The 12,670-nt window shown below is 60.5% G+C and overlaps 3 protein-coding genes across 3 annotated transcripts; 1 reads left to right on the forward strand and 2 right to left on the reverse strand.

The window, feature by feature from the left end:
- Window positions 1–310: 310 nt before the first annotated feature.
- Window positions 311–2,631, reverse strand: BXZ73DRAFT_88449 (SET domain-containing protein; the record flags this gene model as incomplete). Its single annotated transcript, XM_048024949.1, has 9 exons — window positions 311–493; window positions 613–729; window positions 770–885; window positions 940–1,059; window positions 1,118–1,490; window positions 1,543–1,701; window positions 1,826–1,990; window positions 2,049–2,194; window positions 2,244–2,631. 9 exons carry the CDS (start codon window positions 2,629–2,631, stop codon window positions 311–313), a joined length of 1,767 nt encoding a protein of 588 aa, XP_047881026.1.
- An 859-nt stretch (window positions 2,632–3,490) lies between these two features.
- Window positions 3,491–4,193, reverse strand: BXZ73DRAFT_42053 (uncharacterized protein; the record flags this gene model as incomplete). Its single annotated transcript, XM_048018885.1, has 2 exons — window positions 3,491–3,646; window positions 3,879–4,193. 2 exons carry the CDS (start codon window positions 4,191–4,193, stop codon window positions 3,491–3,493), a joined length of 471 nt encoding a protein of 156 aa, XP_047881027.1.
- A 4,689-nt stretch (window positions 4,194–8,882) lies between these two features.
- Window positions 8,883–11,161, forward strand: BXZ73DRAFT_88451 (fatty acid desaturase-domain-containing protein; the record flags this gene model as incomplete). The annotated part of the gene is made up of 14 exons (XM_048024950.1): window positions 8,883–8,914; window positions 8,975–9,270; window positions 9,361–9,485; window positions 9,577–9,627; window positions 9,724–9,884; window positions 9,950–9,970; window positions 10,029–10,111; window positions 10,168–10,283; window positions 10,349–10,362; window positions 10,443–10,447; window positions 10,511–10,647; window positions 10,711–10,759; window positions 10,830–10,897; window positions 10,955–11,161. 14 exons carry the CDS (start codon window positions 8,883–8,885, stop codon window positions 11,159–11,161), a joined length of 1,365 nt encoding a protein of 454 aa, XP_047881028.1.
- Window positions 11,162–12,670: the final 1,509 nt, after the last annotated feature.

The raw sequence follows: 12,670 nt of genomic DNA on the forward strand, positions 1-12,670 counted from the left end.
GAGTAGTGAGTGTTGGAGTAGTGTTGAAGCAATGTTCTTGCTCAGCCGTTCTCCACGCATTTATACCATCGAGCAGCATTGGGCGGGACGGTCGTGGCTATGTCCCGAGACCCTGTCTCATGTCCATACCAAACATCCGGCGGCTATGACGTTGCAGTCGGGACGGGGCCTCTCTATTCGGCCAAAGAAGGACCGGTCCGCCTGCGCGGGAGCGGGAACGCGGGCGCAGTATGAAGAGAGGGGTCACATTCCACTGCAGCGAAGCAAACGAAGGACTCAACTGTATCCCAAGCTCGGCCACGACAGTCGATCACTGTGACCCCCCAGCCCGACCCGCCGCCGCATCCCGCAACGCGTTCCTCACACCGGTCGTCCACGTCCCCAGTTCCTTCTCCAGCCTGACAGCCGCCTCTCGCAGCTCCATCCCCACCTGTCCGCCGTCTGCATCCCTTCCGAACCCAATGCGCGCCTCCTCGTGCGCACGGACGAGGGACTCGTACGCGAGCCGCAGCCGCGCCGCACCGGACGGCGGGAACATGCCAGCGTTCGCATCCGTTCCGCCCCGTCAGGGTTCGCCCGCCGCAGGTGGGTGCGCGGAGCGGGCTCGTCCACTGCGAGCAGCTTCCCGAGCTCTGCGAGCGCGAGCGTGCGCACGGGGTGCCCCGTGGGTGCAGCACCTGCACCCCGCGCTGTACCGCGCCGCGACGCGCACGGCATCGTCGAGAGCGTCTTGCGTTAGGGCACTCAGGGAGGAGAAGAGGGCGTGGACGAGTAGCTCCTGGTGCGTGCGGGTGAGGGCGAGGAGCGGGTGCGCGGACGGGGTCAGACCGGCGGACAGGAGGAGCGGGATCACGTTCGTGGTAAGCCGCTGGGCTTGTGGCGCGTCTGCAACACGGATCAGCGGGAGAAGGACGGCGAAGACACTGGGTAGAGACATACCTCTCGATTGGAGGCCGATCGCTTTGTCGAGGGCTTGCTGGCCAATGCGCAGCGCGTCCAGGACGGCATCGATATCCTTCACTGCCGTTCCACATTTCGCGCAACGCGAAATCCGACTATCTGCAAGAGATGAGATGGTGAGCGGGGGCTAGACACCTGCGAAGGCGGAAATGAAAACCTTCATCCGGGTGAGGGCACATTCCTCCACATCCGTTCGGACACCAGAGAGCTTCTCGCGGATCGACTGTCTCGGTTGCAGAACAGTTTTTACACCGACACGTGAAGTTGTACACTGCTTTCAGCTCCGTTTGACGGAGACGCGTGGGTTGAGTGGTATCGACGTAGGAAATCCGGATCTCTTTGGTCGCGGGAATGCCCTTGATAACAACGATGTGGATTTGCGGATTTGCGATCGGGGTAGCCGAAGCATTCGGAAAAACCATGACTGCGTTTGGTTCACAAGAGTGGTTGATGAGCGCCACGCTGGGTGACACGCAGATCCCGATCGGTGCCAACGATGGGGTCGTCAGTGTGAACGTGTTTGTGGTAAACTGCGGACCGCGGTAAGGATCAGCATACACGCACGAAAAACGACACACATACGCGCGAGATTAGATCCACCAAGTCACCGGCTGATGTGAGGCCGTAGGGCTCCAATTCCTGAGGAGACGACACCCCTAGGTATCGGACGACGGAGTGAGCCAGGTGAGTGTGGGTCTCAAACTCGGATGGCTGTAGACTGGCTCTGTCTTTACGCAGCAACTGAGTCACAGCATATTGCAAGGTTCGATCGGGAGACATACTGGACTGCATTGCCCTGAATTCTTTCGTCTGTACAGCACATCAGCCAAAAATTATTGACACAGTGAGACCGGTCGCGGCGTACCCAGACGCTATCGAACCCCTCCCTCCTCATGGTCCACAGCGCGCGTCCGAGGACCCGCACGGCATCCGCCGGGATGGCCAACTCATGTGATGGAGCACCCTCTGCCCATTTACGCAGTGCTGTACATTCGTTCTTGTGCGAGATCCAGTCCCGGTTTTGGCATTCCTGAGATCCGAACAACAATTCTTAGCGCGTAAACGAAAATGCTGCCAGATGGACGCACCGCATTACAGTACGACGCCGTCTTGCACCTCATACATCGTTTTCGACCCTGCTCAGACGTGGGCTTCGCGCACGCCGAACAATACTGGTCAATCACCGACGTTGACAGCGCATATACGGATGGAATGGCCGTCATTATCGTAGTCCCTATGACGCGGTGAAACCTAATGGCTGAATGACGACTGAAATTACGCACCTGCAGTGACAGCGCTTTTGGTGTACACTCCGCGCCCAGAGCGGACGGATTCTCGGACCTCCATCGTTGATGGAAGTTCAGAGTACAGCCCGCCGAGCGAGACTGGCTTTGTCGTCCGGTGCAGATCTGGAGGTCCCGGAGACGGGGACGTCTCTGTTGAGGTGTCCACTTGCATTTGATTCTGGGTGCTCGCCGACCCGGAAGATTTTTTTCTGACACCGTTCGTGTCTGACGGTCCTGCAAAGTTTGCGACATCTGTCGCAGCTATCTGCATGCTTGGAGCTGATGATGCGGGCAGATCTGCGGATATAGAAACATTTTGTGGCTTCGTGACAAACGACTGGGACTCCTTCGCTTTTCGTGCTGACTTCAGGCTTCCGAACGACATAGTGGTGGAAGAGGACAAGCGAGATCCGAGTCACGACCTCAACGTGCGGTCGGTGATCAATCGATCACTTGGCACGAGCCAAGAACGACGTTTCAAATTTCACGATGGTGACGCCTGCTGTTTGCATGTGTGTGGCTGCGCCTTGCATTCCTAACATACCAAACAACACCGACCACAATATTATGTACAGCGCTTCCAGTATATGGCCGGAAGATGCGCACGCCGGTCACTCCGGCCGCTGCCTTCCAGAAGCGCCATATATTTCCGGGCATACTTGGCTGTAGCCTGTAACAGCGTTGAACCGGACGTGCAGAGACACAGCACTTCGTCTGACACACATGAATCCGTTCACCTTCCCCGCGGGCACAGCGATGTGGATTCTGGAATGTGCAGGCGCGGGCGCCGAATGGAAAGCGACGTCAAAGCGAGTATGAACAGGAATATACGCGACAGGTATTACGAGCATCTCCAGATCCCACTGGGGCGCCGAGCAGTAAGTAGTGGAAGCAAAGGGCAGCATATGGACGTGCGATGAGCGAAGAACGTTAAAGGCTATAAATAATAGCAACGTGTTCGGGCGCACGGCCCCGGATGTCGTGAGGGGTCGTAAGAGGGCGTGAAGGACGTCGCAAGTCGTGACAGTGGTTCGATGGTTCCATCGACGGAGGCGGCGAAACAAGACACGAAGCAAGCCTGCCGTGCCCGCCATACATGAGAAATCGGCGCGAAGAAGGGATAATTGGGGCGGGGTACTTACAGAAACGGTCCAACCGAGTCTCCACAAGGCCGCCAGGTGGGGTGTTAAGGTCAAGGGTGGAAGAGAGAGTGAAGATGGGTGTCGCAGGGCCAGGGGGGGTGGTCATGATTTGCCCACAACGCTTTCGCTTTGCCCGCGCGGCCGGCCCGCATCGGGGGCGGTCGACGCGGAGCGGCTCGGTATTGACGAGTCGTCCTGCGAGTGTTGACGCGAAAAGAAGTCGTCTTCGCCCTCATATGGCGAGGACGAGGAATTGATCTGCGCGGCGGATCAGCACCCCCGTCGCGGGAGAAGAAAGATAGCAATGTTGCCGCGGCGCAAGCAGAGAAGACAACCACGCGGTCACCGAGGGCGCGTGGAGTAGGCACCTCGCTTCCGCAAGAGCACTCAGCTGCTGCGGAACCCGAGCAGAGCCTTCTCGCCTCGCGCGTTGATGACACAGGGAGGCCTGGGCAGACGAGGCGCAGGAGGGGAATAAGCAATAACTCACCCATTGCCCGAGCACGTCCGCGACTCTGCTTGCTTCCTCCGGAGTGAAGTTCACGTCCGTGCCCTTCTCCGCGTGCAGTTTCAGCAGCTCGCTCAGCGTCCGGTTTCCTGCCCCCCGCCCCAGCGAGCCAGTCGCACCATTCGCCGCCCCGCCGTGTTCGCCCTCTGCGCCGTTCCCTGGAAACGAGACTGAATTTCGTGGTGTGGGAATCGTCGTCAGCTCCCCAAGGTCGCTGCTCATCGACCGGTCCCAGTCTTCTGTATCCGCAGAGCTGATCGAAAGCTGTGACATTGAGCAGGCCACTTGCTCAGGCATAATGAAGTGGTGGAGGGGGATGGGATAGTTGGAAAGCGTGAGGCGCGGGGCGTAGTCAGCAGAGGGGCAGGGAGAGGGCGGTGTTCCGGGCCTGCCGAGAGCGAGAAGATGCCGCTTCAATCGGGTGCAGAACCGCAGGAACAGAGATAGAAAGAGGCTGCGTAGGGCAGGGAGGAGCGGAGGGACTTCGAGGGGGTGGGTTGTTTGGAGCATGGTGACGAGGCACTGCGGCCCAATCAAACGCGTTCACGTGACTTGTTTAACGGGCGTCTGATAATAATGGGCCCCCTGAGTCGCCTCAATTAAGTACTTACCACGTCTCATTCGGTCTCTCTCAACGCGTTCGACGTCTGGACGGCGCGCGGGCACGACGCGCCCAGCCCACCATATGCGGGATCATTAGACACTGTTGAGAAGGGCAAGTATGCTGCCTTGAAACCCCAATCTTGGCGACCGTGGTGGACAAGTTCACCGCAGGGCACTTTTTTCCGATTAGATGATGATGTTGAGCACCTCGCTCTGAGTACCCAACCGTCACATTGAGCACACATGGGTCATTCATCGTCGCACATCGGATATTACGAACTACGGAGGGGAACACAGAGCTGACATCCCCGCGTCGAACGTAACGTTATCCAAAGTCTATCTACGCTTTCATCTTCGCCGATATGCACTAATTGGCCTGAGCGAATGTCACCAAACTTTTTAGTCGTGCCCAATGGTTCTATCCTCCGCTTTTTCATGAGCTCGTAGACTCTCATGGTGAGGTACGGGCGCTTGAGCTTGAGCCTGAACCTGAGAAGAATTGCCTGAGCCCAGGCCTCTCTACCTTTCTCAGTCTGCAACCTACTATATGCGCGGCCGCATTCACACTCTCCCCTCATCTCCACTGGCTTGAACATCCCGAACTGGATCAGAAGATCCAGACCCAAGCCCAGTAATTCAAGGTCCCGAAACTCAGTCTGCCTCACCCTCACCCTCGTGCACCCTTGTGTTCACCTCACGTTCAAGCTCCCGTCTTTTGCACTGGCACCGATGCGCACACCCCCCGGCCGACCGGGCCTACCCTTTGCCACGAGGTCGCGACGCCCGTAGGCTGTCAGTGTCAAAGTCGGCGCCACTGCTAGCTACCGCATGTCCATGCGCAATGCAAATCCTCTCCTCGCACGACGTCGACAATATTTCCTCAGCTCCGCGCGCCGTTCGGCCTCCGCGCCCTCGACCCTGCCGCTGCCACGTTGCGCGCATCGTGGCCGTTCGGCGACGGCCCAACCTTTCAGCAAACCCCCAATCCGCTGTCCCCGACGCCGCTCCCGGACCCGTCGTGGGCGACGTGGGCGCCGATCAGCTTCGAGCGACCTGCAGGCGGCGACTGGTGCCCGCCAAGCAAAGCGAAACCCATGCCGGCGGTATATGCGCGCATCCGGTACGTCGTCATCCACGCTTCATCGGTTCGCCACTGCGCTCTCTTCCCTTTGCTGCCGTGCACACACACTATCGCAACGGATGACGGCATGTCTTCCACGCCCTCGTGCTCCCTTCGCGTACGCTCTCGCATGACCTCCGGCGTCCGGCGTATGTTGTACGTTTGTCGGGAACGCACGCATGCGGAAGAAGCTCGCAGAAGCTCGGAGAGCATAGGCGCCCACCATGGGGGCTCGACACATGTCTGGGAGCCCATCTTTTATGATCTCGTCTTCAGGCACTCTGCGTCGCACCCCGACACGTATGTGGGGGATAGGATGCGGTACGGAGTGTCTGGGCATGAGATGAGTCGTCCAATGGAGTCTCGGAGGAGAGACTGTGATTGAATCGGAACTGTGGAGGAGAGGATAGCAGAGAAACGCTGACCGTGGCAGCAGCGGCGGCGCCCCGTGGAGCCGCAGCTCGCTGCCACGAGGCCGTTGCCTTTGAGGCGTCGTTGCTTCGTCGCTCTCACGTGGTCTAGTCCCGAGGGAAAGGAACTGTGCGACGCACCGTTCTCGCGTCTCGGATTGCTCCCTCAACTCCCTCGCGAGCTGCGGACCGTGATGCACGATATGGCACTCGCGGGAGGCTTCAGTCTTCGGATGAACAGTATGATGGAGATGCATCATCATCTTACATCCAGACACGTCCTGAACGAAGACCGAGGCTGAGCTGGACGAGATGCCGTGTCAGTCTCTATCGGGCGCGCGGCGTCATCGACCCATCGCCGCCCCCGCATTCACATCTGACACAGCGCCGCGGGGCGTGGGCGGCGATCCGCGCAGGCCGATTCGCTCGATCTTGGCGAGACTGTTTGTACCGGGTCGCGGTTGCGATCGCAGAAGGCACGCCGCACGCGTATGTCCACATGGCCAGGGTCGGGGCTCGTCTTGCCCTCACAGTACTATGCTTCGCTCGCGTACTGGAGTCGAGAGCGAATTCGGCCCGCGGATCTGGTGCACAAGTGCGGGTGCCTCGCTCGCGGGTAGCGGCAGTCGCGCGAGGTCGCTCCGACTGCACCCCAGAATTGACACCGGCCCATGCGGCGCGCGATGAGCTCTGAGCGTGCGCACGGTCTCAGAGCTAGAAGGAGAAGATGTCGAGAAAACGGTGCAGGACACGGCTTTCATGGGAGCGTATGTCGCACGCAGAGAGCAAGTGTCACGGCTCGCCCAGTCACATGAGAGCAAGTACCATGTCGCCCGGGACCTCCCGCCGGCTGCGCTCTCGCGGCTTTTCATTATTCAATGTCAATCTTTGTGCCCTGTCCTTCCTGAGTAAAGCCTCCATATACGCGCAAGGGTTCCAGATCATATTGTTCCAACAGCCCCCGCACTCTTCTGATCTCTTCCATACAATCGCGAGCCAATCGAGCCCAGCAGTGCGGCGCGAGTCTGCCAGGTTCGCTCCGCGCTCATATTTTTCTTGAAAGCTTACAGTTGCCTCGTGTTGTTCTCGATGATACGCACCGAGTACCCCTGCGGAGCTTGAGGGGCCTTTCCTGCCTTCGGTTCCCCTTGACTCTGTAGGTATTTGCGAGCGCCAGCGAGTAAAATTACGTCTCCCTGGGCGGCCGGAATCCGCCGTCAGGCTCCTGCCGTAGCGGTCACGTTGAGATCCCGCGGAGCGGGACGTGCGGCGTGCGTGGTGTTGACGCCGACACCATGTCAACGCGGATGAACGCAGGACGCAGGTACGTGCTTGTTCTGTCTCCGTTACCCGCTTCCGCCACCTTGCATGTGGTCGACATAATAACGGGCGGGGACATAGGTCCCAAACACCCCGACGCCGCGACGGAAATGGCACAAGATGAATGGGGCGGGTGCATGGTTTCGGATGAGGGCATCGCAATCAGGCGTCGGATGAAGCGGACAGATGGTAGATGTTCTACGCATGGCGCTGCGCTCCTCACTGACAACCTCCGGCAGGGCTGCGCGGATGCAGGGACAACGGGATGCTGTCCAACTGCCCTCCCCTCTCCGCTTTCGTTTCCGTCAACGCGCTCCCGGGCCGGGCGAGCGGCGACGGGTCAGGCGTCTGGGGATGACGTACGCTTCTGTTAGGCGAACACTCGTGGCCGTGGACGCCAGCTCCGCCGTGCGCGACGACGGTGCAGCGCAACGTAAGGTGCGCGCGCGCGCATTTTCTTCGCGACAGCGACAAAAACTCTCGCTGACAAACCCCCGCGCGCGATCGCGCCGTCTCAGACACGAGGCGCGGATCCGATGGCGCACGCCCACGAAGGCACGAACCTTGCGCGCGTCCGTGCGCCGTCTCAGGATCAGAGAAGGTGCGGAGAGGCTCGCTCGCGCGTAGGCTTTCCCCCTGGAACCCACCCATGCTTCGCGATTCGCCCCGAGGCGTTCGCTCTGGCCCCGTATTCCACCTTCCATGCCGCGTTTCCCACGTCCATATTGCCCTTGCCGCCGCGGCCGGGTGCGATCGGGGTTGCGTGTGGAGGGACTGATAAACCTCGACCGCTCCATGGACGACGCATCGCGACCGGCGGAGGACCACATTCTGCGCCTTCGCCATCCCGCATGGGCGGACTGGACGGTGGAACGGGTGGCCTCTGGCCCTGGGAACACTCGGAGACGCAGGGTGCGCGATTCGCCCGTGCGCCGCTGGGTTGCAGGCCGGGGGCAGTCGAGAGCGGAGTCGGGGCGGGCATCTGCAAGCGAGGACGCGTGCACCGTGAAGGAAGCCCGCGCGCACGTAGGCAGGCTCAGGGAGGCTCAGACGGGGACGGAGCGGGCGGGACGTGCATTGGATCTCCCGGGAGCGCGCTCCCGCGCGTGCGCGTCTCAGGGCGTTACGCTCGAGAGATGGGCATCGGGCATCGAGAAACATGGTGGGCAGACGCGCAATCTGGGATCTATCCCAGGCGTGCAGCTCGGACAGCTGCTGCTGGGGTCGCTCGCCTCCGCGGTTGGAGTCCTGCCTCGTGCGGCACATGGGAGAAGCCCCCGCGCGCGAGCCGTATTTAAGGTCGTGGACAGGGAGGACGGACAGCACCTTTGCTCACTCGCACTCGCTCGAGCACCCTCTCCCCGTACATAGTTGCTTTTCGCTGCGCGGACACACTTTCGGCGCATACCCCACACCCCGCTCCGCCCGCGATCACCCATTTTGCCTTCGCCTTCGCTCGCCTCGACCGCTACCTCTCACTTCTCCTCTTCTCTCGCCCTCCCCGATCCGCGTCACAGATCGCTCTTCGCCCCGATGTTCAAGAACGGCCCCGAGTACGAAGAGAGGTCGGTCTTCTTCTCCGTTGCTCCCCTCCCGCTTCCGCTCACCCACGCGCACGCACGCAGGCTCGCGCGGCCATACGCGCCCCCGACAATCACGCTCAAGGAGCTGCACGCGGCGGTGCCGAAGCACCTGCTGCAGAAGTCCGCGCTGAGGAGCGCGGGGTACATCGCGCGTGACGTTGCCTTTGTCGCCGCATTCTTCTGCTGCGCCGCGTACATCGAGCCCCTCGTCGCCAGCCGCGCATGGGGGCTCGTGCCCGCGGGCGCGGGGTGGTGGCGGCCTGCCGTTGTCCGTGCCTTGCTCTGGACGGCGTACTGGTGGTGGCAAGGGATCGCGTTCACCTCTTTCTTCTGCATCGGTGAGTCGCCCGCCGGGTCCGGCGTGGGATTGGGCGTGACTGACCGGTCGTGACGTCTTCCCTCCGCGCGGTGACAGCCCATGAAGTGAGTTTGCGTTGATTCAATGGGGGTCGCACGCGTGCGGGCGCTGACGGTGTCGGTTCCCCAGCTCGGCCACGGCACGCTCTTCAAGTCCTGGTGGGCGAACAACGTGCCCGGCTTCCTGCTCGACACGGTGCGCCCCTCCGCCCCTCGCCCGCGCGGCCGCCGCGGAGGCTCCCGCGCGTGTCCGCTCGACGCTGACCCCGCCCGCCCCCGCCCCGCAGTTCGTCCTCGCCCCCTTCTTCGCGTGGAAGGCGAGCCACAACGCCCATCACGTGCGTTTCATTTCTCTCCCGCCGGAGATGAAGCAGGCGGTGCTGACTGGCGCTCCGCGCGTGTTTCCGCTTCGTTTCGGACGTGCGGATTAACAGAAGGCAGTCAACTCCGTCGAGCGCGACGAGAACTACGTGCCTGCGCTCCGAAGCGAGTTCAGCCTCCCGCCCCCGAAGCGCGCGACGACCGCGGACTACGCCGAGGTGTTCGAGGAGACCCCGCTGTTCACCATGGTCCGCATGTTCGTCATGCAGGCGATGTCAGTCCTTTCATCGACGCCCGCCGCGTGCATGTGTGCTGATCAGGGTCCTCTTTGGCGCACAGGGGCTGGTGGTTGTATCTCAGGTGAGCGTCTTTGTGACAATCCGCTTCGGCCGCAGGGCTGATCCCGCCCCGAACGCAGCGTGAACAAGCTCGGATCGAAGATGTACCCCAAGGGCACGAATCACTTCTCACCCTACTCCGCCCTCTGGAAGAAGGAGCAGCGTGCGTCCGCTCCACCCATACGATGCGCCCGGGTGCTGACAGAGCCCAATTTGCAGGCTTCGGTATCGTCATATCCGACATCGGCCTCATTGCGATGATGAGCCTCCTTTACCTGTTCGCACGGACGTACGGCTGGAAGGCATTTGTCGCCTATTACTTCATCCCGTACATGGTGCGTTCATCTCCCCGATTATGCTCGTCGCCTGCGCTCACCCGTCACCGTCTCCCGTTCCTCAGCTTTGCAACCATTGGTGAGCCCCAGCGTCTCCCAGCACCCGCCCACGCATGGTACTAATTGTTGACTGTGCTCGCGCTCGCTTCGTGCCGGCAGGATCGGTAAGTTTATTTTGCGTTTCAGGGTGACCCTGACACGCCCAGCTCACCACTTCATTCTCGCAGTGATGGTCACCTTCCTCCACCACTCCGACCCCACGATCCCGCATTTCCGCAAAGAGGAATGGTCCTTCCTCCGCGGCGCGTCCTCCACCGTCGACCGGCCAACGCTTGGCTGGATCGGCCGCTTCTTCTTCCACAACGTCAGTCCCCGCCTACCTCCCCTTGCCCTTGGGCTGGCTGACGTGGGTTCTTGCCTTTTACAGGTCTCGCACGACCACGTCGCGCACCACTTCTTCTCCCACATCCCGTTCTGTGAGTCCCGATTCCACGCGGAGCCGCTGCGCATGCTCCCCGGACCCTGACCGTCTACTCCGATGCCCAGACAACCAACCTGCGGTGACGGAAGCGATCAAGGGCGTCCTCCGCGAACACTACAACTATGACTCAACAGTGCGTTCCCCTGCCTTCCCTGCCACTCGTTTCGTCCACGTACTCACCGAGCCGCAGAACACGTTCTACGCGCTCTACCGCTCGTTTACCGAGTGCTGCTTCATCGAGGACGACGGCTCGATCGTGTTCTACTGCGGCCGGGAAGGACAGACCCAGCGCGCACTCGCGGAAGGGGTCGTCGAAGAGATCAAGGAGAAGGGTTGGTCCCAAGAACACCAGGACCAGCTTGCGGAGGGCATGCTCTCCGACTCGACCGCTCTCTGATCGCTGCCACGCGCGATGACCAAAAAAACACACGACGGAAGGGACTTGAGGTCCAGCGTCGACGCGGACGAGCCGGGGGCCCCCGCGAGGCGGCTGGACGCCGACGATGATGATTGATATTGATTGAACGACTGAACGATTGGATGAACTGACGATCTCGACTCCCGACTAGACTTGCCTCTGCACGCTCTGCCACGCTTTATTTGTTCGCACCCACCCCACGCCCCCCCCCTGCCCCACCTGCATCCACCGTTACTTATAGCTTTCGCTTCGCTTTCCTCGCTATGCTGCTGTTTATTACGCCCTAATCTTACTGTAGCCCGTATAGCTGAATCGCTGTATACCGTACTTACCCGCCCTCGAGGCAATATATCCCGAAAGATCAAAGCATGACCTGCATGTGCGCGGAAGGACTTTCTAGCTGACTGAGGGAAATTTGGTTGTTTGTTTTATTCCCGGTTAGCGCCCAGAGGGCCGAGCCCTATGGTGGGGTACATACAGGTATTCTATGAATCAAGCAAGGTCTAACACATAAGTACGGGGATGAAGAAAAGTCGCTGAGGTAAGCTAAGCGCACGTTCAGGAGTACGACACGCCGGGGCGACCATCTTTCTAGTGCCACATTAAAGCCGAGAGAAAGACAAGTAAGGTTTTCTCTCGCCCGTAGAAACCCATAGAAATACTTTTTCTGGCTGCACGTGGATTTTAAACCTTATAAACAGCTCCCAGAAAAGCTCCCAGAAAAATGGTGGCCCCGGCGTGCGAGCCTGTGGGCGATAGCAGGATATTTGTCCGCAGTACTTGAGGAACACTGGTCTCGTCCCGAGCCGCTTTGTACCGCACCCTGCCAGTGGCCACTACCCACACGGGGCCGTACAGAAGGACACAGAGCCGCTGGGGACAATACTTGCACGGAACAAGTACGTACTGTCGGAGTCCGGCGGTGGCATTGGTCCGGGAAGGCGGCCGAGATCAGCTGGTACAGGCGCCTCAGCCTTAGCGTGAGTCGTCACTCTCGACTCCGCCGATATATGCGCTTCTGATATTCCAGAACACACAAAAATCTCAGGTGTCGCCCTTTGCTCGTGTTTTATGACTCAAAAACACAAGGGAAGACGACAACGCAAGCCCGGGACGCAGGTCGCCGATCGCGCGGAGACGACAACGCGCGCGTCGACTGCGGTACGCATTCCACGCCGGCTTGATGATCCACCTCATGCGACCTGACCACCGCCATTTTTGTCTCCAGCGGCAGTGCATGTTGCCTCTTTCTAAACGATCATGCTCAACGTCGGAGAAACCTCCCAAGACTACTGCTCTCGTTTCCCGCTTTTCCTCTGTGTTCGCTGGACACAAACGTCTCCTCCCTCTGGGAACTGCATGCGCAAGAACCGCAGTGCGCTGGCACTGCAGGCAATTGGGCCCGGCTCAACGCATTCCGCCTGGTGACGGCAGCAACCCGCCCCGGTTGCACTTCGTACATCACCGCCGCCCGCACCTGACGCGCTC

The sequence above is a fragment of the Epithele typhae genome (assembly GCF_022376455.1).
Source record: "Epithele typhae strain CBS 203.58 chromosome Unknown BXZ73scaffold_7, whole genome shotgun sequence".
Classification (NCBI taxonomy): domain Eukaryota; kingdom Fungi; phylum Basidiomycota; class Agaricomycetes; order Polyporales; family Epitheliaceae; genus Epithele; species Epithele typhae.